We start from the raw sequence: 24,977 nt of genomic DNA on the forward strand, positions 1-24,977 counted from the left end.
TACCTGCAACACAAGCCATGTTGAGCTTACCGTGGGACTCAGTCAATCTGTGTAAGAATGTCTTATAATATTTATTTATTTTATAATATCTAAATAATTATGTTATAACTATTTTAAGATGTTTCATTTAACTTACCAGGCATTGTGTTCTTATGTTGGAATCATCGTCATCATCGTCGTGTTGAGCTGGAATCGTCTCGTGCTGATAACTCTTCTTCTTCTTCAACCTAGCGTTTTCCCGGCCTAGCGCCAGGGTCCGCTTTCCTACTCAGCCTTCTCCACTTTGCCCGGTCTTCGGCATCCTTAGGTGAGAGATTGTTCTCTTCCATGTCTATAACTGTCTGAAAAAAATCATCATGCAGAAAAGGAACTCACGCACGCCGGCGCCGCTATTTTAAGTTTTCACAATTTTTACCATTTTATCACAAAATAATCATCATCACAGGGCCCTTTAGTCTATTGCAAACAATTTACACTGCTGTTTATACAACGTCTGGTTTGGTGACTATGGAGGCCGATTCGCGAGCGGCCGACTTCACAAATTCACATCACAAAACAAACAATTATTGAATCATTTCTAATATCAAACAATTTTTAAGTATTATGGCTCTATCGTTGTCAAATTTTCTTAAACTTGTGACATGCCATGACAAGTGCATGACAATGACGAATGGAATGACATTTAGTGACACTTAAAAATCATGAAGAATAGAGATAAAGGAGCAACCTTTTTATGTATCAGAAGTGCACATCATCATCATCCTCCTTCCGTTATCCCGGCATTTGCCGCGGCTCATGGGAGCCTGGGGTCCGCTGTGACAACTAATCCCAAGATTTGGCCTAGGTACTAGTTTTACGAATGCGACTGCCATCTGACCTTCCAACCCAAAGGGTAACTAGGCCTTATTGGTATTAGTCCGGTTTCCTCACGATGTTTTCCTTCACCATAAAGCGACTGGCAAATATCAAATGACATTTCACACACAAGTTCCGAAAAACTCATTGGTACGAGCCGGGTTTCGGATTAGAATAGAATAGAATAGAATAGAATAGAAAAAGTTTTATTCGTAAACACATAGACAATAAACAATATTTATGAATGACATAGGAGAATAAAGTGCCACGAAATGGCCTCACCTCAGCATATTGAAAGTCACACGCTCTTACCGCTAGGCCACCAGCGCTGAAGATGTATCAGAAGTGCACATATAAAAGAAAACATAGATGGCGCTGCAATCGCTGGTACATAAGGGTTTGACAATCTCTTAGCCTTCTCGGTAGTAACCTCGCCTACGGAGCAAGAGGTCCGGGTTTAAATCCTGATGAGAGCTTTTTTACTGTTTTTCTACAGATATTTTTCCCGAGTTATTTTATTTTTTTCATATCCAAAAATATCTTGTTACAACTTTTCGAAATTTCATTTGCAAGACTTGTGAGTCTTTAATATTGTAATATTACCTAAGATGGGGCAAACAAATTATTTTGTAATTTTTGCATGATAACCTAAGCCCTTTGACTTAAGTTATCATGCAAACATTACAAAATAATTTACAAATACATTTGTAAAATTACAAATACATTTGTAAAATTACAAATACATTTGTAAAATTACAAATACATTTGTAAAATTACAAATACATTTGTAAAATTACAAATACATTTGTAAAATTACAAATACATTTGTAAAATTACAAATACATTTGTATAAATAAAACAATAACTAAACACAATTAAAATACACAAAAAGAAAATTTAAGAATAAAAAAATTACATAAAGATCGCTGTCAGAATCGAACCTGAGAATATCTGTATACGAAGCCAGCGCACTACCACGGGACTACATCTTGACCTGCTCAGTCCGACGAAATTAGCCTACAGAATGGAACGTCTAATGTCATGTCACGTCGCTGAGCATTGAGAGAGACATGCGCTCCTAGCGGAGAGATTTGTAACTGCAATTGAAAGGCCTCAGCCGGTCATTTTTGCGACTGTTCTACTTCGATAGATTTTCCTCCTTACCTCTATTCTCCATGGTTAAAATACTTAAAATCATAGACATAATTATAAAGCTCATTTCGTGCTCATTTCTAATGAAATTCTATTATCATTGCATTGCTATACCTACCTCTTGTTTTTAAAACGTTGGTCCACGTAGTGATTCAATGCTCTCTGCGTTGGTCAACATATTTAAGACAATCCCTTTGGCCGTGTTTCAATTTATCGCCACTCGTTTCAAACTTCCTCTTTTTCGCACGTGTATCGTAATGTACTATATAATTCTCTTTCTCTCTTCAATTAGTATTGATCCTCTTTAGAATGACATTTAAAAACGGCTGACAAGCCGAAAAATAAGTTATGTACAAATGTCATAAAACGTCATGCATACACGATTTTCTACTTGAAAAAGTCGTTGTTTAAATTCTTGTAAAAATTTGGTTTCTTCCTCGGAATTATGATGTGATAAATATTAAATCTCTGTGATGCGTAGGTGTAAGCAACAGTTTAAAAATTAAAAAATGGGAAAACGCAGTTTGAAATGTTACCACGCATTGGTCGATATGGTGAGTTGCATTTTTACCTTGAAAAAGGTTATGATATAAGGTAGCCGCTGAACCAGGGATAAAGTAATTGTTCCATGACCAACTCTCAGACGCCGTCACCAGTCAGATCCATTGAGGTATAATGTACTAGAGAGGACACGGCGAACAAAAAGTTTGCGCCACAAACATAAGTTCAGTGGACTTATGTTGCCTCAGTCAGTCTCTGCGCGTGGTGGGAGGAGGTTGTCTCTGACTGCACACAAATAAAATGAAAAAATGCCTTCCTGTGCTATAAGATACTGTTGAAGCCATACGAGAAAATCTAATAAAAGTGACGGTGTCACATTTCATCGGTTAGTAGACAAGCTATTTTGATCTAAATTAATTTAAGTAATTATTATAATGAAGGGACGGGCTCCTTAAACGCGATGCTATGGCCGCCATTTTGACAACTGGAATCATAGATGAATCGCGCAGACATGACATGTAGGTAATAAGGTATAATAATTGTGATCATATTCTGTTTTCAATATATACTATAAAAATATTTATTTCAATTTATAGTTTTGAATATTACACGGTTCTAATACGAATTTTAGTCGATAATATTATACAATAAGCATGATTTTTGAATTATTTCTGAATTATAATTCTCATTATTGACGAAAAATAGTGACACCAAAACTGAAATAGTATTATAGTATTTAATGCAACCGGTGTTTAAGGGAGGTAAAACAAGGTGAATGGCGCGATTATTATTTTGAGCGACAGAAACTTACAAAACTAATTTTATTCAAAGAAAATTAAAATTTATGAAAAAAACAATTACTTATTTTTATTTCACTGAGTAGAAATTAAATATAACACAATGTATAATAGTGCTAAAAGTAAACTACTTAGTATTTCACACACAAAGCATAAAACAAAGGTCTACACTAAAAGTGTCGCGTCTAGGTGGTCAAGTCTTACTCTATGACACGGTTCGCTTCACGCGCATGCGCCTCGCGCTGCCGCCGCTGCCGGTCGGCGCACAGAATATGTTCGAGTTGTCATTTCTAGTACGTAGTACATAGTAGTTCAATGGTCAGATCAAGATTTACTTTCAAAATGCGGTAGGTATTTTATTGGTGAACTAGGTGCCCAACCTGAACAGCCCGGAATTTCACTAAAATCACATGCAAGTTCGCGTGCCGTCCAAATATCATTATAACTATATGTTCCTTTATTTCCAAACGCAAATAAATCAAAATTTATAACCTACACACACACATTACACAATTTTAACACTATTTTATCACAATTTCGTTTTCTTTCAACACCTTAATTACCAAGATTGGCACTGAAACCTGAGTAGTTTCAATGCTAATCTTGGCATCATCTCTTCATGGGATATGGGCTTGATTGTGTGTATGTATAAAAATACACAAATTTTTTACATATTGTTAGGACAGTCTACTCAACAAAATCGACTTCTACGACACTTGCGGAAGAAAAGCCACAGGGGTAGAATAATACAGAGTAAGCAATTAAAGAAATTTAGCTTTAAGCAAGAACGATTAAATACTGGACTGACAAAGCAAAAAAGCCTACCCCTGAAATGTATGGGCCTTTAAGGCTTAAAACTAGATGGCGCTGCATTATTAATTCGCATAACTGAATACTCCTAATATGAATTGGCATACCGTTTATTACGCATAACGTTTAATACGCATAACATTATTTCGCATAACATATTTCGTATAATGCTAATGCGCATAATGTAAATTGTTATAACGATGAATTGGTATAAATATAATACGCATAACTTTGTTTCGTAGAATGTTTAAATGGCATACAATAAAATTATATTTTCACCACACTAACGGGTAACGGCTTACTTTTCTGTTCGAAAACAGATAGCAAAATTGCATTTTATCCACAAGAGTGCAAAGTAATTTCATACAAATGTTAACTTGATGTCTTAAGCTAGCTAATAGAATTTTACCTATAAATGATGATTTTGAATCATAAATATTGAAGAAATCGATGGATTTGATTTAGTTTGATGTTTTATAGTCAGTATTTTGTTCGTGTTGGGGTGGTGAAAAATTTGGTTTTCAAACTCGGTGGCAATGTTTAACGTGCCGTACGAAGGTTAATGTGCCTTGAAACCCTCGCAACGCTCAAGATTCCATATTGGAATCTTCCGCTTGCTCGGGTATCAGTATTGGTAGGTGCGATCTGCGAAAATCTGAACGATGAAATAATGTTATTTAAATACTATCCATTTTCAATTTCTTTAGTAAAGTACAGCGGGGCAAATCTAGACTAAAAGGCAATTGTAACTAATCCATTTTTTTCATTATTACACTATTTCCATTATACCATTATTACATGTATCCACTAAACACGCCTACTACATAACTAATAGACACTCTATTTTCTGAAAAACACTTATGAAAAACGAAAAAACTTAATATGTAATGTATAAATTAAATAAATACTCCTTAACTCAAATAATCCTTTTAATTTAAGATTGGCAGTTAAGTTCATAAATGCATGTATGTTTCTTAAAAATAAACAGGTTTTTTTAAATAATGCAGTCATTGTAAAACATAGAAGAAATTGACCAGTTATATTTGCCCCCCCACTCGAGATTTGCCCCGCTGTACCTTACCTACTCCTATTTTCTTCATGCTTAATAAGTGAGACAGAATAAAATTAAACATTCAAAATCGAGCGCTCGAAATTGAAAAATCAGCCCCTGATTGAATCGCTTTGAATTGAATTGAAAATCGCTTGCTCCATACAGTTAGTAAGTATGGCAATTCATTTTAGGATAATTAAAGTTATACGAAATAATAGTATGCAAATTTCAATTATGCAGATTCATTGTTATGCGAAATAAGAATTATGCATTTTTAATATTATGCTTATTCAATGTTATAAACAATTATGTTATGCCAAATCTGTTATGCAAATTCAAATTATGCGAATTAATGATAGGCGAAATAGAGGGCACCCCGCTGCATGTTTTCAGCCTGTAAGTGACCAAAATCATAAAATATATTCCCTAATATTTTTGCGTGTTTATATGTTTCATAAGAACAAATGACATATTTATTTATTATTAAATCAGGTTAAGGTGGTTCGGGCATGTAGAGAGGATGGATGAGAGTAGAGATGGGTCGTGGGTAAATACCCAATCTACCCACCCAGGTATTTACCCGGTAAATACCTATCTACCCGGTATTTACCCGTATCTACCCAAATTGACGGGTAGATTCATTTCATGTTGGACATGCTGATTTGTGTTAAAATGGAGATAAATACTAAGTTAGTGGTTGTAATTTTTATACACAATTTAAAACAAAACTGTTCATTCAAATAGACAATTAAGTTTACAGAAGTTTTAATGTATATTTTTAAAAATAATTAAAAAAATACGTTTTATGTGTGTTTTTTTAGATTGTATTAATTAGTCGTATTTATTCGATAAAGATAAATTTCCTAGTACTGGTTGGTGGGGGTTATGGTGGGGTTAGGGGGGTAAAATGTATTTTTTTCATATTTCAAGGAAACTATCATTAATATCGAAAAGTATTGTATGTACGAACTAAAGTAGACACAATTTCCTACAAAAAAGTTTATATGCATTTTTGTCATAAAACATACTATGTATGAGTTATGAGCTTGAAAAAGATTTTTTTAAATATTTTTAATCACATATTTTTATTTACAGTTTTAATTTATCAAACTTATAATTGATACTATAAGCATTTGAAATTATTTCCGTATGTCAGAGAATGATATTACACGATTTTTATAGTTGGAGTGATACACTAAAATCACATTTTATCTCATAGCAACCTATTCGTTCCCAATTTGAGTAAACATTATGTGTACAATTACAAAGACTGACTTAAATTAATCTATTTTAGCCCAAGCACCATTTAAAAACGTCAAATTTGGAAGAAAAATGAAAATACCCGCGTATTTACCCGCGGGTAGGTAAATATCGGGTATTTACCCGGTAAATACCCACCGTCGGGTATTTACCCATCTCTAGATGAGAGGAGAGTAACGAAGAAAGTATATGAAAAAAGAGTGGAAGGGTCAGTTGGAAGTGGAAGACCTAGGCGAACTTTTCTTGTTCAAATCGGGGAAATATTGCAAAAAGGCCAGGTCAGAAGTACTCGAAACCGACGAGCGTGTATGAGAAACGTTATGAAAGTGTGTGAAGCGACAGTGATTTGTCAGGATCGTAGTAAATGGAAATCCGTGATCTCTGCCTACCCCTCTGGGAAACAGGCGTGATTGTGTGTATGTATGTATTAAATCATGATATCACGTCAATTAATACACATATATTGATTTAAACTAACACAATTTGCACTCATAATTTTAGAACAAAACGGGACTTAGTCGTGTAAACACATTTATATTTGGCCCGACGTTTCGAAATTCGAACGATCACATTATGTTCATGGTCACGGGTAGACTGGCGAGAAATTGCATCAAAATCTTCTAGACGCGCGAGTTTTTCGAACTACCCGCACTTACGGCCCAGCCACGACATTGGTCTAAGCGCGGCAGCGGCGAGCGGCAGCCATACGTGTGAATGAAAAGTCCCATCACTGTGTCTCGCTTCAATGTATGGCCGCCGCTCGCCGCTGTCGCGCTTAGACCAATGTCGTGGCTGAGCCGTTAGGGTTGTCACTTTGCCTACACACAACACTCACGATATCAGCCGGTGTGTCCCTAGGTGTTACACATTAATTAATACACATTTTGAAAAAATAGTTATTTGTTTTACAAGGGGGCAAAGTAGTTGTTTAACCGCACGTGTCAATATTGATACCAGAGCAAGCGAAAGATTCCAATATTGAACCGCGAGCGTAGCGAGTGGTTCAAAAAGTGGAATCTTGAGCGTTGTGAGGGTATCAAGGCACGAAGGTTAAACAAACTTTGCCACCGAGTGAAACACAAAATTTTTCACCACACCAACACGAACAAAATACTGACTATAAAACATCAAAATAAATGAAATCCATCAATTTATTCAATATTTATGATTCAAAATCATCATTTATAGGTAAAATCTAGCAGCCAGATTAAGACATCGAGTTAAAATTTGTATGAAATTACTTTGCCCCCTTGTGGATAAAATGCAATTTTGCTATCTGTTTTCGAATAACAAAGAAAGCCTTTACCAGTTGGTGTGGTGAAAATATGTTTGTACGCATTATCAGTGTAGTTATGATAGTATTTAATAGGTGGCGCCAAAAAATCGAGGTACGATTCTTAGTATGATGTATGTAAATCCATACTAATAGGTATTATAAATGGGAAAGTGTGAGTCTGTTTGTTTGTCCGTCTTTCACGGCAAAACGGAGCGACGAATTGACGTGATTTTTTAAGTGGAGATAGTTAAAGGGATGGAGAGTGACATAGGCTACTTTTTGTTTCTTTCTAACCCCCTTACTTCCCTAAAATGGGGGGTGGAAGTTTGTATGGAACATTCAGCAATTTTGAATTTAACGCCAGCGTAGCCGTCAACTAATAATCCTTTTAAGTCAACCGTCAACTAAACATGATCTCGTTGTTCGCAGACCACCAGGCTGTGAATAAGAGACTTCTCGACTCGTTGTTTACCGCCTCGAAGCTCTTCCACACTGCTGCTATAATGTGCGACGATTTCGATCACCACTCTTTGCAGAGAGACTTGCTTGGACACGGTGTATGTTTTTATTATATTCCTGTTGTTGCGCGGCAATCTGTATGGGAGTTAGTTTGCGGTTGACTTAATATGAAAAACACATGGTGGTCCATTCAATTTTTTTTTATGGTACTAATATGAAAATTGTATTACTAATGAGCAATGTAGCATTGTTTAGATCTAAGGAACCCAAGACGCAAGTATATCCATACTAATAAGGGAAAGTGTGTGTGTCTGTTTGTTTGTCCGTCTTTCACGGGAAAATGGAGCGACGAATTGACGTGATTTTTTAAGTGGAGATAGTTGAAAGGATGGAGAGTGACATAGGCTACTTTTTGTCTCTGTCTAACCCCCCACTTCCCTAAAATGCGGGATGGAAGTTTATAATTATGGAGAATTCCGCAATTATCGAACTTAACGCGAGCGAAGCCGCGGGCGAAAGCTAGTACTTAATATAAAAGTATATACGTACATTTATTTTGTACTTTGTGCATAGAAAACATCTACGACTAGGTAACAAATAATGCTCATAACACAAATAAATGCCTTTACCAAGATCAACTCAGGACTCAAGTCACTACCTAGGTACTAATCAAAGATTACTTTGCTAATTCTTCTTTTGACTATCATGGATTTCTGCAAACGCCGAAGTCTATCGACTACCCTACCCAGGGCTACAATTTCTAGGCCAGGCTGGTCGTCAAAGTTATCCGATACAACAGCAGTTCTCGAAAAGTTTGTACAAAAATTAAGGAAAAAGTTAAATTTGTTTTTATTAATTCCTATTTTTTACCAAGATTTTGTTGATGAATTGAGATTTTATTAAGTTTTATTTCGTCATTAAGGTTCTCTAGTATCTATATTTTCTTAATTATAACAATTAACCTGTATATATCTTACGAAAGTCGACTTATATTTTACTAAATATTGGTAACAAAATAGGATCAATTAAAATTTGCTGACGTGGCTATGTACAAAGTTACCGGGAACTGCTCACAAAACGCCATGCCGGATATAACGACTGTATAGCAAACAAATAAAGCAATCCAGTAGCAATATTGCATCGCAAACACGCTTGTTTGATCCACTTCGCATCTGTGCTGTACCGAAGCGCAGTGGTGGACTGAAACATTAGACATCGTACATTTAGAATTTTCTATACAATTTTCAAGATGATAGTTTCTCTTCTTCATACGTACTGTCAAAGAGGATCGAGTATTATAGAGAGTTACTGTCAAAGTAAAATGTGTAATCACAGTGCATAGACTGCCATCGCTCGACACAGGCTTAAAACTTTTGAACCTCAGTTTTCACAATTTGGCCCATCGAGGGTTGCCTGGTGAAACCCAATAAGTGACAAAAAGTGAGATTTTAAGGTAAAAACAGTTCTATATTGATTCGGCATCGCTTAATCTAATGGTATTATCCGATAAGCTGATTTGACATGTATCTCGGAAATATGCCGAGTTGATAACCCAATAAGTCCGTGATCTCAATTTTTAATTTAGAACTTAACACTACAAGTCCATTTAAGGCATCTGTTTTTAATATTACTTAGTGAAAGAACCACATAATATATATTAAATATATATATTTTTATTGCAGAGATATTTCTACTAAATCAAACTAAACACACAACGTAGAACCAGTTACTAATACTTACCCGATATTACTTCATTACGATTTGAATCTTAAAAGTAATTGTGGTAAGAATTAAAATACGTTAGTATCATTTGTCGGATTCTGCTTTTACGATATTATTTATTAAACGTACAATCTACTTCAAAGAGAAACCCAATAAACAAACTTATAGTACTTATCTAAACTAAATCTTTAAGAAATATTCGGTTAAGTCTAGTTGTTGGATTCTCGCACGGGCCTTTAGCAAATTTATTTCAAAAGTCATCCGGGAAAGAACCCAATAAGCCTCGACAAGTAGCGACGCGATCGCAAGCGCAGCGCTTGTCGAGCGGAGTACCGTCGCTGCGTCGTTGCATATTTTAATTGAAAATAGCTGTTAAAAAGTTGTGTATTATATAAATGAAGGTTGTGTATGTGTTCAAAGTTGTGTGATGGGTGACCGAGGCAGAAAATTAGTGCAGCTAGCCTGCAGTAACAAGCTAGAAACAGGTAAAATCTACTTTTCTAACCTAGAAATACATTTTGAATTGTCGTACTAAATAAGATACCTACCTAATCATGTTATGCTGATTGATATGATTATGTACTGTACTTAAATAATAATAAATCTAAGCTATTGTAACCGTTCAAATGAAAAGTATTGTTGTTGTTTTGTTTCATTAAGAGCGAATCTATTGGGTTTTAGCACTAGCTACATTTATTAATCAAACTACGCGACGCGACTTTGAGTGATGCTTACGGTACAAAATAATGAATTAAACTGTTGTTTAAATTAACATTATGTTTATTTAAATTATTTAATAATATAGATTAAATCGTATTTTGCATTCCAGCGGGATCAGGTGCTTCTGTTAACAGATTTACTATGACTGGACCTAGTGTTTCAACGGCAAATGAAAACATAAGCTGTTATCAGCGAAACAATAAAGATGGTAAGTTTCCATGGTTTGAAGATCCGTAATTGTATACTTAGTACATTGAGCATTAACACTTTCGCTACCAAGAACCCGACTGTCGGGCACACCGCTCGTAGAAGCGTAGCCGATTACATAGGTTTCCCCGTATGTAGCGAAAATGTCGTAGCGCCGCGTAGAGCCCGGTTTCGAAAGTGTTAAGCTTAAGCTACACAGGACTCGGGCGGGCGGACGCGTTCAACGCGGCCAGCTGAAATGAACCTTATAGCTTAAAAGCTATTCTTAGTGTAGTAGCCTTAAGCTTTAACCTCGTAGGTCCCGGCGTACCTGTAAAAGTAGAAAAAAATCCATAAAATTATCTCTTCATTTTAGTACTTATGGTGTTATAAGATGACTAATGGTTTCGAATGATGCGTGGTCAAATCCGATAACTTTAGCTAATTGGTTTTGAAATTATAATATTAAGGGATGTATATGAAAATCTTCGCTTAATGACAAATTAACAATGACTTATCGGGTTTGACCTAGCATCCATCGATGTATTACATGCCCTTATTTGTACTTACCTAAGTTTAAAATCCCGTTATTGTGCGTAAATGATTATAAGTTATTGTGTTTTTGTTCACTTCTCTTACTTTTTTTTATTCAATTTCAGATGATGACTCCTCCGATCTTGATGAAACGCAAATAGACATCGCCGCCCAAATGCACAATATTGTCATCGATGATAATAGTACGGCAGACTCGAATAAGTATTTTGAGGATTAATATAAAAAAATGTTATTACGAACAATCTGTTTTTCAGTACAGATAGTGCTTTTTTTACGCTCAAGTGCGAGAAGTGGGTCATTATTTGTCAGATCGAAACTTCGGAGGGCCATCTGTACTGAAAAACGTCGTACGATACACGTGCGAAAAGGAAATTCGTAACTCGTGTCGATTTAAAACATTCCCTTTGGTCGTGTTTTAATTTATCGCCACTCGTTTCGAACTTCCTTTTTTATCCGCACTTGTATCGTAATGTACTATGTATATCAGTACAGATGGTTTTTTTTACGAACTAGTGCAAGAAGTGGTTCATTTCGGGCCATCTGTACTGAAAAACGTCGTAAGATATACGTGCGAGACGGAAATTCGTAACTCTTGTCTATTTAAAATACTCGGTCGTGTTTTAATTTATCGTCAGTCGTTTCGAACTTCCTTTTTCCGCACTTGTATTGTAATGCTATTACTTATAGGTACTTTTTTTTTCAGATGATGAGACTGCTTTATTTGGCAGTGACTATTCCGATGAAGATCCTACTTACGTGCCAGATTCTAAGGACTATTCACCACAGCAAATAGATACCGACACTGATTTTATTCCTGAAAGTCCGAATGTTTCATACAAAGAGGAAGACTTTTTTATGGTGCTAATTGATGAAGTTTTAGATCGATTTCTGTAGAAGAACTTGACCATTTAGTAGGAGCTCCTTATGTTCTAGATACAGATTCAGAGAACGAAACACCTCAGCAAAATGATTACGACCATGATATTATTATTCCTGAAAGTCCCAGCCCATGCAAACAGCAGGAACATTCCTTGCCTGGAGAAGCTGATGAATGTCTAGAAAAAGCTCCTTCTCATTTTTCAAATTCAGAGAACGAACCACCAAAAATTTTAAAAACAACTGACTCTAGTTGCATTGGCAGCATAATCCCTGAAAGTTCAGATGTTCATTCTGAAGTAGAAGATACTGTTTACTTAGTTTTAGAGAATATTTTAGACAGAGTTTTGAGGAGTACAATTACAGCTTTTATAGTCCCAAAAAAGACCAATGTAACGTTTGTTCAAGATACAAAAAAGCACAGTCGAAAGAAAAGCTAGAAGAAGAATACCAAGAGCATATACAGGGTGTAAACCTAATACGGGCGAACCTCTTAACGGTGGTGAGTATAGAATATAAAGATTGGAATTAGGTAACTTTTACTTAAAATTGAAATATTTTTTTTATCCATACAAAATAATTCGGCCCGCAACGTAATGCAAACACACTCGCGTTAAACGCTCGTTGACAGTTGTCATTGATTGTCATCGCAACCACGTTTACAGTACATTGCTGCTGGGAAATTTTTCAAAAATTAACAATGGGGTGAAAATTAAGAGTAACTCAAAAACACCTCTTAATTAATGATAGCAATATTGAATTATATACCTGGTTTCATTTATCGCCCTTATTAGGTCAAAACGCGAAAGACACTGACAAAGCTCGAGCTAATGTAGACGAAACGTTCATGTCAATAACTATGGATTTACAGGCAGTTTTGCAAATACCTTATGGCGGAGAAAGTCTACTGTACTACATGAGAAAATTAGTTCTATTCAATTTTACCATTTATGAAGCTAGTCTTCCAAATAATGCTTATTGTCTTTGCTGGAGTGAAATAAATGGTAATAAAGGCAGTTGTGAAATCGGATCATGCCTTTACTACTACTTGTCTCAATTGCCTGAAACCGTGACAGAATTAAGCATTTTTTCGGATACGTGCAGCGGTCAGAACCGAAACCAATACATTTCTGCTCTCTTAATCTGGACAGTACAAAAAATAGACCACCTACAAATAATTGAGCAAAAGTTTCTTGAAAGTGGCCATAGCCACATGGAAGTAGATTCGATGCATGCAGCTATTGAATATGCCTCGAAAAACGTACCAATTAATAGCGTTTCTGATTGGAAAAATGTCTTTAAATTTGCTAGAACTAAAAAAACAAAGTACGTTACCAGTGACGAAGGAAAGAAAAAAATTAAAATTGATAGCTATAAAGTGAAAGAGTTTAAATATAACGAGATGTTGGACTTGGAAAAGCTCAGTGCTGCTATAATGAATAATAAAAACAAAGATACCACGAATGAGGCTGTAAACTGGCTGAAAATGAAAAGGATTCGGTATGTAAAAGGTGATTTTAAAATTTACTTTAATTACGACATGTCTGAGGATTTTCGTCAGTTAGATATTTCATATAAAAAACCAAATACACCGAGAACAAGAGCTAAGAGACAGTCTAACCCACCATCCGTTGCAATGCCGTGGCCAGAAGAGTAAAGTTAGAGGCAAGATACAGCAGTCAGTTACCTATAAGCATTGCTAAGAAAAAAGATTTAGAAACCATGTGCCGGAAACAAATTATACCTGAGGAGTACCATGGATGGATAAGAAGCTTAAAAATATTTGTCGGCAACGCACCAAATTATTCAGATGAAGAATAACACCGTTCTGACTTGTAGATTAACTTCTTTTGTTTGAGTTTTTTATAACTAATAAACCCTCTTAGTAACAATTACGGCTTTTTTATTTTTCCGTAAACCCAATAAGTCGACACCCTTTGGTAAAAAACATTTTCTTACAGGAAAACTACTTGAGTTACGTAACTAAAACACCAATTTACTTAAAGTGGATTAAATTACCTTTCAGATAGAAGTTATACAACTAGTTATTTATTTGTCGAAAGTAGTGTTTGATGACCATAAACCTTTAACATCATTTTTCTCGAAACTAGGTTTTTCATACTTATTGGGTTTCACCAGGCAACCCTCGCCATATTCTTAGATTGATATGTGTTAATATGTCAAATATTAATATAAGCGCCATCTAGCTGAGCGTCCCCCAAAGGTGTATCGCCATCTAGGTCACCGTACCTTTTTCGGTATGGTTTTGAGGTACGTTTTTTTCTTAGACTTTATCTGTCTATACGGAGTTACATATGTCTTTGGTACTGTACACTCTTGTCAGAGTACTCAGTCGCAGTATAAAGAAAAAGAACTATTGTACAAGTACATTACGGTCACTCCCGGAGTCACCTCACAGTTACCGCCTGTTAAAAACGCGACCAGTCGACCTGTCATAATATCTCACTCAAGCAAGCATGGTACGCGTTCTTACACGAGCTTAAACTCGTAAAACTGCGTATGAACGCGCCTCTTTCATATATTTGATCGCCATTGTCCGAGGTGTGACTTAGTGATCGTGAGCATTAGTCATTGAGTCATTATCATTATTACGGTTAATGAGTAACACCGTGTCTTGCGTGGGCGACGGTTGCGCGACCATCGCGCGACCGTCGCCGTCGCGTCTCATACTTCTGTATCGATAAGGTTTGATTTCCTATGCGTCGCATCGCCGTCGCGCGACCATCGCGTGACCGTCGCCCACGCAAGCCACAGCGTAACTCGCTTCACAATAAAATTCACTAGTCGCTATTCCTCCCGCAAGGCAGGTTTACGAGCGCATTCAATTATGGTGGCTGACACACTGGCTGTTAAGGATTATATTCCTTTAATGAATTATAATTTAAACTAGTCCAGCTAAATTCGGACATACATATAACTTTAACGCGACAATGTTGCACCAACATTTCTACAATTTGCGTACGAAACACCAAAATTTGCGTACGAAATTCACGAATAATGGTGCTCATATTTGTCTATCCATGTTCATTGTGGCTAGGAACACAGCTAGGAAGCTGTTAGGCTGTGGAAATGTTTGCGTCCATACACAAACTCACCCTTTGAAAGAAAACGAAACCTTGTTATTGCAGTAAATTTGAGATTTAAATAGAGACTGATTAATAAGAGCCAATGCAAAGTATTCAAAGTAGAAATGAGTGGTTAAAAATATCTAAATATGTGCCTGTAGCTGCACTTGCCTATGGCACTGGTCCCACCGCGAGCTGGTAAGCTATGAGCTATCGGCTATAAAAACGAACAAAAGATAATCACTCCCGTGCAAATAAAAGAGACACGGCGATGTTTATAGTTACTCGCCCAGCGGTGAGCTATCAAAATGTCTCTTTTAATTGCACGGGGGTGCTTATCTTTTGTTTGTTTTTATAGCCAATAGCTCATAGCTTACTAGCTCGCGGTGGGACCAGTGCCTATCTCTCATTGTACCCATATCAATACAGGGTACGTAGCCAAATGCACAAACGCTTAAGATAATAATCAATGTCGTAGCTCTATCTGTAACCCTGTCCCGTCATTTTAGTCACTAAACGTTGTTGTAATATACTGTACTGTCCTCCGTCCGTCCGTCCGCGGATAATCTCAGTGACCGTTAGCACTAGAAAGCTGAAATTTGGTACAAATATGTATATCAATCACGCCGACAAAGTAAAAAAATAAAAAATGGAAAAAAATGTTTTATTAGGGTACCCCACCTACATGTAAAGTGGGTACTGATATATTTTTTCATTCCAACCCCAACGTGTGATATATTTTTGGATAGGTATTTAAAAATGAATAAGGGTTTACAAAAATCGTTTTTGATAATATTAATATTTTTGGAAATAATCGCTCCTAAAGGAAAAAAAAGTGCCCCCCCCCCCCCCCCTCCTCAAACTTTTGAACCATATATTTAAAAAATATGAAAAAAATCACAAAAGTAGAACTTTCTAGGAAAATTATTTTGAACTTGGTAGGTTCAATAGTTTTTGAGAAAAATACAGAAAACTACGGAACCCTACACTGAGCGTGGCCCGACATGCTCTTGGTCGGTTTGTTATTCATCGTTGCTTAGCTCACTTACAGTAATATTAATTTTATTTGATATAAACTGTGTCTTTTGTTTCAGTTTAACGTAAGAGCAGCGACGCCTACGTCCAGCATGTTTGAAAATATAGACCCCAAAAATGCGCTAGAAACCTTCAGCACATGGCTAAGGGCGCACGAAGATGCTCAGGTCAGTATGGTAAATCCCTTTTCCCCTCACTAGGTCGGAAACACGTGTTTTGTCCTTTTATACCAGCGGGTAAAAACGCATTTTATCCACTAGTGGGTAAAGTAATTTGACCTTGAATAAAGTCAAATTAACTGCTTTAAAATTGATAAAACCAGGTGAATCTAGTAATAAAGATGATTTACCACCTGTGGAACTACTGGAAGCATTTTTTGCGTTGTAGTTTCCTCGCTATAGTGAGGGGAAAAGTTTTGTGTTACACTCGGGTGCAAATGTATTTTACTTCTCGTGTGTTAAAAAACTCGCAAGTTCAGGATTCTATTCTCGAACCACTCGCTTCGCTCGTGGTTCAACTATAGAATCCTTTCACTTGCTCGTTTTTCAATTCCACACTCGGCGTTAAAATACAACTTTGCCCCCTTGTATAACAAATAACTATATCAAACTTATTGTAAAATGCATCCTAAATTAAAACTTGTAACCATTTTAACAGACATGTCATAACACAGCTTTCAAATAAAAAAAACTAAATCGAAATCGGTTCATCCGTTCGGGAGCTACGATGCCACAGACAGACACACACACAGACAAACAGACAGACAGACAGACAGACACGTCAAACTTATAACACCCCTTCGTTTTTACGTCGGGGGTTAAAAGTGGGGCTTAAAGAAAAATGACTCTGAGCTTTTTGGTTTTTGGACTACATGTGTTTCAGATTTTATGCATTTCTGAATAGCAATTTCAAATCCTGAATTTATTTAGCTTTGATATTTAGTTCCAAGAATTTAATCTAGTTTACATTTTCAAAGCGGCTGTACGGTGGCGTTTCGTTGCAAGTTTCTTTAACGCAAAGAGACGAATATGAATGTGACATTTGCTACTGTAAATCGAAACCAAAGAAATTTGTCCAACAGAAAAATACATAGTACCTAGTGTATACTTACTAATGTTTACGTTAGCCAGTAAATAAGAAAGTCTCAGACACAGTATAAAAAATCAGTAATAACTCTTCTAACAAACGTACGCCGCGCGGGGTGCACAGCACGAGCGCGTTGTGTACGTACGCAACACAATACATGCAAGTGGATTTGGATAAACGTGGATAAAAATAATATGCATAATGATATTTATGACCCCGTGTGGTGACGGGTTAAGAATTTCACCACCCCCTTCCTTCCCGTGGGTGTCGTAGAAGTCGACTGTGGGATATGGGTTAAATTGTGGCGTAGGCGAGAGGCTGGCAACCTGTCACTGCAAGGGCGATTTCGGCTCCGTTTGTTGACTTCGGCTCCGTTTACATTTGTGATACTGATCTGAGCCATTTCTTACTTTACTGTAATCTACTATTTATTTCAAGAGTGGTGGTGGTTTCTAGATATTATGACGACAGGTCTGGCCAAGCGTGTCGTATAGTGTCCCAGCCTGCTAAGCCGTTATCCTGGGTTCGAATCTCGGTAAGAGCATTTATTTGTGTGATGACTTGATGAGCACAGATATTTGTATTACCTGAGTCATTGTCATCATATTTATTGAAGAGCAACTTATAATGAGACTTCCAAAGGACACCGATAAACGTTTAATGCGTAAAACCCTCAACGCGTTAAACGTTTAACGCACAGTGTTGTCAGCTCGAATTTTGAAAAACAACACTTTACGAAGTTTCATTTTTTCCGCGCGGAGAGACTCTTTTTTTTTATTAGTCTAGTTATAATTTTAAAACTAAACGCGTAAACGGGACTTAAGTAATCGCGTAAACACTTACAAAATATATTTGGCTGTTCTACAGCAGAAAACGTGAAGCGATTGAATTTAGAAAGCATCGAAATCTCAACCAGAATGAGGGGCAGGGAATTTCTTCTTCGTGGAATCCAGTAATTAGCAAATGTAAGCGTGGAAAAATACCTAGGGAGACACCGACTGATATCGTGAGTGTTGTGTGTAGGCAAACTGACAACCCTAGCGCAAAAGTGAATAATCAAGAACAAGTGCGGGTAGTTCGAAAAACTCGCGCGTCTAGAAGATATTGATGCAATTCCTCGCCAGTCTACCCGTGACCACGAACATAATGTCATGTTCGAAACATCGGGCCAAATATAAATGTAAGTGTTTAGGCGATTAAGTCCCGTTTAGTTCTATGAGTGCAAATCGTGTTAGTTTAAATCAGTCTAGTTATCCATACAGGCCCCGTAGCCGAATGGCATTTCTCCGACGCCAAACGAAAGCGATACGCCGCTGGCTCTGTCGCGCCAATACGCAAGCGCGATAGAGATAGATATCTACTAGCGCTTCGTTTCGTGAGCGTTTCGTGAGCGATTGTGCCATTCGGCTAGCCACCCTGATCATCATCCTCCTTGCGTTATCCCGGCATTTGCCACGGCTCATGGGAGCCTGGGGTCCGCTTTGACAACTAATCCCAAGATTTGGCGTAGGCACTAGTTTTTTTACGAAAGCGACTGCCATCTGACCTTCCAACCCGAAGGGTAACTAGGCCTTATTGGAATTAGTCCTCTAGTTATCCATACTTAAGATTATAAGTGGGAAAGTGTGTGTGTCTGTTTGTCCGTCTTTCACGGCAAAACGGAGCAACGAATCGACGTGATTTTTTAGGCGGAGATAGTTGAGGGGATGGAGAGTGACATAGGCTACTTTTTGTCTCTTTCTAACGCGAGCGAAGCCGTGAGCAAAAGCTAGTGTTGAATGAAGTTAACACAGAAACTCGATATTTACTAACTAAAAGCGTCATTGGAATCCTATTGGATCTCGGCTTGCAGGCTTTTGTAAATTACAACTAACTGGAGAGGCCAGTCATCAGGTTACATTCGGTTGGAGAATATTACTCGTAGATCCAAAATAAACTTGAAATCGAAATAGCCTCACAGAAGCCCAGCAAGGTTGTTACATCTTGACAAGGAAGTTTTTTTATCATTTTACATTTAAATTTAAGTTAAAATTTAATTTAATTTAAAATATATAACTATTCTGCCTTAAACATATGTATAAGACTGGTGGTGCAAAGGAAGAGCAAGGCGCGTAGGGCGCCTCGTAAGACTCTGTGTGGTACCGCGGAGCCGATTACTTCTGGTCTGCGAGTTGCTACACCGAGTAAAGCGCTCTACGTGTCGCGCTTGCATTACTCCGCCGGGGCTGATGAGGTGGTGGAGTACGTTCGCCGGAAGACTGGCTACACGCTGAGGGTGCAACAGCTGCAGTCGCGCCACTACGTGCACTTCACTTCATTTGTTGTGCGCGTGCCGCGCACGCTGCAGGACACCATCGCGTGCGCAGACTTCTGGTCGAAGGGTGTGGTATTTCGGCGGTTCCGGGGCAACCTGCCGAATCCTACGCCGAGTCAGACGACGCAACGGAGCCACGCTGTTACGTCGTCGCCCAAATCTAATGTTTAATTTGTTTATTTTTTGTATGTCTTTTGTATTTTTTTTTGTGAGTCATGTTTTGTTTTTTGTAGTTTCACAGTGCCTTGGTGTAAACTGTAATGCTGTGTTACTTTTTGATTAAATAAATAAATAAGCATGTTAATTAAGTTAATTATCCATACTAATATTATAAATGGGAAAGTGTGTGTGTCTGTTTGTTTGTCCGTCTTTCACGGCAAAACGGAGCGACGAATTGACGTGATTTTTTAGGTGGAGATAGTTGAAGGGATGGAGAGTGACATAGGCTACTAGCTGTTTGTCTCTTTCTAACGCGAGCGAAGCCGCGGGCAAAAGCTAGTAATAAAATAAAATTAATAATATGTATGTTAAATATAAGTATAACTTGGTTAGTAACCCTCAAAGTGTATTGAAGAGCGGAAGCTTCTAGAACAAGTAAATATCTTACTTAAAAGAAGTCTTCTGCACCTCGACCTGCCTGACCAATAAGAATGAAGACTGAAGCGCTACAGTTTCCCCTTCGCGTCACTATAAAAGCAAGGAACACGGCACCAACGTCTCTTTCCACGCCCACGCTAGCCCGAGCTGCCGGTCGCCTTCACTGCGGCCCCGAACCTGACCCCGCTCAAACGGTATCACCAGGCTAGGGGTCGCGGGTTTGGATAACGGCCGGTAGCGGTAGGGCTAGCAATCACAGGATCGCCCAGTCGTCCCCAAAATGTCGACGTCAGACCGCCCCATGAGGATGGGGCGCGCCCCGACACAGCCCCCACAGCGCTCAGCGCGGAAGGGGCCACTCGCACCCCAACAGGGGTGTCGAATGCACACCACCCAACGTCCCTTTATTCTACCTATTGTACTTAAAAAATCCATTAAAAATTTGATACTGTTTTAGTTAATGTTTGGATTTCGGCTCAAACAACAAGGTGTTGTTGAAGTAAAAATTACTGCATTTTTATACGTTGTACAAACTAAGCCATTTCTGTGTGGTAAAACAAAGGCAGTTTTGCTCCTGCATAACGTCATTATACAGCTATTTGGAGACTATTCTGGCAAGCACGCTAAACGGTATTTAGTGCGATCGTTTCCTGCATGCGGTGCGGTGCTAGTGCGCGAGGTGCGCGCAATTGAAAACTAGTTAGTGTTGTCATAGTCTAAGATACGAAGTAAGAGCTGTATCACACAGTCTGCAATAAAAGTTTCAATTTTAAATTAAAATATTGTATAGGACACTCTTGGACGTAAGCTCAAGGAGGCTTGTGTATTGGGTATTCAGACAACGATACATATTATCTACAAAAATACTTATATAATAATACTAGCTTTTGCCCGCTGCTTTGCTTGCGTTAAATTAGAAAATAGTGGAATGTTCCATATAAACTTCCACCCACCATTTGAGGGAAGTGGGGGATTATAAAGAGACAAAAAGCAGCCTATGTCACTCTCTATAGCCCTTCAACTATCTCCACTTAAAAAATCACGTCAATTCGTCGCCCCATTTTGCCATGAAAGGCGGACAAACAAACAGAGACACACCCTTTCCCATTTATAATATTAGTATTAGTATGCATGTACCTACATAGAAAACATCCATGACTCAGGAATAGATAGATACCTGTGCTCATCACGCAAAAGCCCTTACCGGGTTTCAAACCCAGGATCCGAAGCCTGCCTTTCTACTATGAATAATAAAATACATTTGCTTGATTCTCGGCTATATTATATACCAGGTATTATAATATACATAAGGTACAGCGGGACAAATCTCGACTGGGGGGCAATTGTAACTAAACCATTTTTTTTCATTATTACACTATGATGTTGAGTTCTACATGTATCCACTGAACACGACAGTCGTCTACCATATATAATCTTCGGACACTCTATTTAATAATGTAAACATTGTAAAACATGGAAAAAATGGACCAGTTACATTTGCCCCCCGTCAAGATTTGCGCCGCTGTACCTTTTTGTACCTTGTACTTCGACCAAAGACATATATGACTCCGTATAGACAGATAAAATCTAAGAAAAAAACGTAACGTACAGAAGAAGGTATGGTAGCCTAGATGGCATTACACCTTTGGGGTACGCTCAGCTAGATGGCGCCAATATTACCTCTAATATTTGACATTTTAAAACATATCAAGCTAAGAATATGGGCCAAATTGTTAAAACTGAGATTCAAAAGTTATAAGCCTGTGTCAAGAGATGGCAGTCTATGCACTGTGATTACACATTTTACTTCGACAGTAACTCTCTATAATACTCGATCAATCAATCAATCAATCATTTATTGATAACAGGAGTTACACGTCATTTTAACATTTTCTGCTTACTTAATTTAACATACATAGTAAACAAGACCAACATAAATAATAATAAGGAAATCAATAAAGGAGAATAGTAACTACAATAATCATCAATTATTCACTTAATAATAACATTAGATAGGTACATTATAGGGAGATACTGTCGAATTAGATTCTTGCAAATCATATAATTGTGCAATTAAATTATAAAATATAAGTTTTAGCAATATTGAATGTCATAGGCAATTGGAATATACATAGCTACTAGTCATTTGGGTTTAGGAATTCATCTACCAAGTAGAAAGCTTTCTCTATTAGGTATTTCTTGAGTTTGGTTGTAAACATGGTGTCAGACATTTCAACTACTTTTAAGTCATTGGGTAACTTGTTGTAAATTTTGGGACCTGTGTACCACACATACTGCTCTGATTTTTTCAGTCTGTGTCTATTCGGCAGAATGTTATAGCCATGACGATAGTTTGGACCACGCATTCTGAATTCTTCGAGGTTCCTACGCACCACTTTTGCCACCTCAAATATATAGAGACCTGGAAAGGTCATTATCCTTAGAGACCGGAAAATATCCTCTTTGCTTTGACAGTAATTCTATATACTCGATCCTCTTTGCTTCCAGGTGATGCTGGCAAGTGTGATTGTAGTGATCGGGATCTGGTGGTTTGTGCGGACTGTTCTGTCGTTGATCATCAATCTGATCTGTCCACTTTTAGTGGTGGCCTTGGCTGTGGTAAGTATATATACTTAACTTAGAGTATGCTTTCGCAATCTAATTTTAAGAAAGAAAAGATCAGGGTACGTAGCCAAATGTATAAAACAATCTGTATCACTCTTCCGTCACACCTCGGATGCTGGCGATCAAATATATGAAAGAGGCGCGTTCCTAGCACACAGTCTAAGCTCGTGTAGGTGAACGGGAACTATGCTTGTATGAGTGAAATGTGACAGGTCGACTGTCCGCGTTTTTGACTAACCGAGAGGGGGTGGGCGGCACTTTCAGCGGGGAGCGGGAGTGGCCATACACGATAGTACTCTTTATTATACTGTGCTTCCGTGTTGGTGCGAGAGAGCCTGACTGCATTTCGATCGGCGTCTAGCGTCAATGATTGTCATTTCGACTGAGCCAGCAAAATCTAAAATATGCCTTACGCCGTGTCTTGCGTGGCCGACGGTCGCGCGACCGTCGCCGTCGCGTCTCATACTTCCATATCGATAAGGTTTCATTTCGTATGCGTCGCATCGCCGTCGCGCGACCATCGCGCGACCGTCGCCCACGCAAGCCACGGCGTTACATAGTTTTTTAAACGACCCGGACTGGGTCCTGATTACCCACTTGAAAATTTTGCGCACTAGGGATGTCACTGGATTTGTTCCACTAACTAACCATCGAGCTATACGAGATTAAGTCCCGTTTACTATATAAGCATGTGTAAAAATCGTAAAAGTTGATCCGGTGTTATCTAAATACCCATCTATATTTTTGTTTTCTCAGATTACTGTACCGCAATTGCGAAGGCCACTCATGGGTGAGAATTATCCGCTGCTCGCTAAACTCCTAAGGAACATCTTGCTGAAGTTGGCCGAGAACATAAGAACCTGACAGCTATCCAGGGCATATAATTGGCAGCTATCCTGACACTAATTGGCTTGTAATTAGTAAGTATTTTATTATTACTAAATCTACATACATAAATCCATACATACAGTCACGCCTGTACATAAAGGGGAAGGCAGAGCACTTGAACTACTCAAGTTTCAGAGCCACTCTTGGCAAAAAGGGGTTGAAAGAAAACGAAAATCGCACATAGGGTGGACGCGAGCTCGCCCGTCGCTGACCGGCCGGAATGCTCCGCTTCTAGCGTCCACTTAGCCTTTAGGCCTTCTCTTACGACCCAGCCACGACATTGGTCTAAGCGCGACAGCGGTGAGCGGCAGCCATACGTGCGAATGAAAAATCCCCTCGCTGTGTCTCGCTCCAATGTATGGCCGCCGCTCACCGCTGTCGCGCTTAGACCAATTTCGTAGCTGGGTCGTTAGTGTCCAATAAGCTGAAAGGACTAAGTGCTGCTATTGAGCTTAGAATTGAATATATTCTATTTTCTTATTTACGGGGGAACGCCGTTTTTGAAACCTCGGAAGTCAATTGTAGAATATTAATATGTGAAACTCGAAGAGTGTCACCGTGCGCGTTGCCAACCCATTAGAAACTATACACTCCTTTTTGCCGCGTTAAGCAAAAAAGACTGTACAAGTTCTAACGAGGGTTTGGGTTGCCGACGATTCAAAGGACAATAGACGGAACAAATTAGTTCCGTAGGTCCTTCCATCACCAGCACACCGCACCCTCGTTGAGCTCTGGCAGCCTTACTCACCGGCAAGAACATAATTGTCACAATTTCGGTTTATTAATTGCTAAGAGCGGCACTGGAATTCTAACAGTTTCCTGTGCAGTGCGCACCTCTTTTGGGAATACAGGCATGAATTTATGTATGTATGTAATATGCTTACAACCCCTCAATTTGAATAGGTGACTCTGAAAAGTAGTCTTTATTTTTGTCATATTTCTCTTTTCAGAGTCCTGGATCTGAAAAACTCTTCTGTTTACTGAATTTATAACAATAAATTTCAATAAATATGACGAATTCACACAGTCCTCAGTCGACACTGGAATATGTAAGTGCTTGTAATTTGTAAAAGTGCGTAAATAATATAAAAATCGCAATGCAATAAAATACTGAAAATCAGATTTC

The 24,977-nt window shown here is 38.0% G+C and overlaps 2 protein-coding genes across 4 annotated transcripts; both read left to right on the top strand.

Annotated features, from left to right (window-relative positions):
• The first annotated feature begins 2,393 nt into the window (after positions 1 to 2,393).
• Positions 2,394 to 24,973, top strand: LOC125225643. Of its 2 annotated transcripts, none has more exons than XM_048129452.1 (6): positions 2,394 to 2,561; positions 8,132 to 8,259; positions 16,401 to 16,517; positions 22,847 to 22,957; positions 23,720 to 23,883; positions 24,802 to 24,973. In XM_048129452.1, the coding sequence occupies exons 1-5, from the start codon at positions 2,537 to 2,539 to the stop codon at positions 23,825 to 23,827; spliced, it is 489 nt and encodes a 162-aa protein (XP_047985409.1). In that variant the 5' UTR covers positions 2,394 to 2,536; the 3' UTR covers positions 23,828 to 23,883; positions 24,802 to 24,973. The 2 variants fall into 2 exon arrangements, with proteins under 2 accessions (XP_047985409.1, XP_047985410.1); XM_048129453.1 differs by having other exon boundaries at positions 16,401 to 16,508.
• Positions 10,204 to 12,849, top strand: LOC125225644. 2 transcript variants are annotated; one of them, XM_048129454.1, is made up of 4 exons: positions 10,204 to 10,368; positions 10,713 to 10,811; positions 11,443 to 11,541; positions 12,048 to 12,849. In XM_048129454.1, the coding sequence occupies exons 1-4, from the start codon at positions 10,311 to 10,313 to the stop codon at positions 12,236 to 12,238; spliced, it is 447 nt and encodes a 148-aa protein (XP_047985411.1). In that variant the 5' UTR covers positions 10,204 to 10,310; the 3' UTR covers positions 12,239 to 12,849. The 2 variants fall into 2 exon arrangements, with proteins under 2 accessions (XP_047985411.1, XP_047985413.1); XM_048129456.1 differs by having other exon boundaries at positions 11,449 to 11,541.
• Positions 24,974 to 24,977: the final 4 nt, after the last annotated feature.

This window comes from Leguminivora glycinivorella, chromosome 4, assembly GCF_023078275.1.
Source record: "Leguminivora glycinivorella isolate SPB_JAAS2020 chromosome 4, LegGlyc_1.1, whole genome shotgun sequence".
NCBI classification, from domain to species: Eukaryota; Metazoa; Arthropoda; class Insecta; order Lepidoptera; family Tortricidae; genus Leguminivora; species Leguminivora glycinivorella.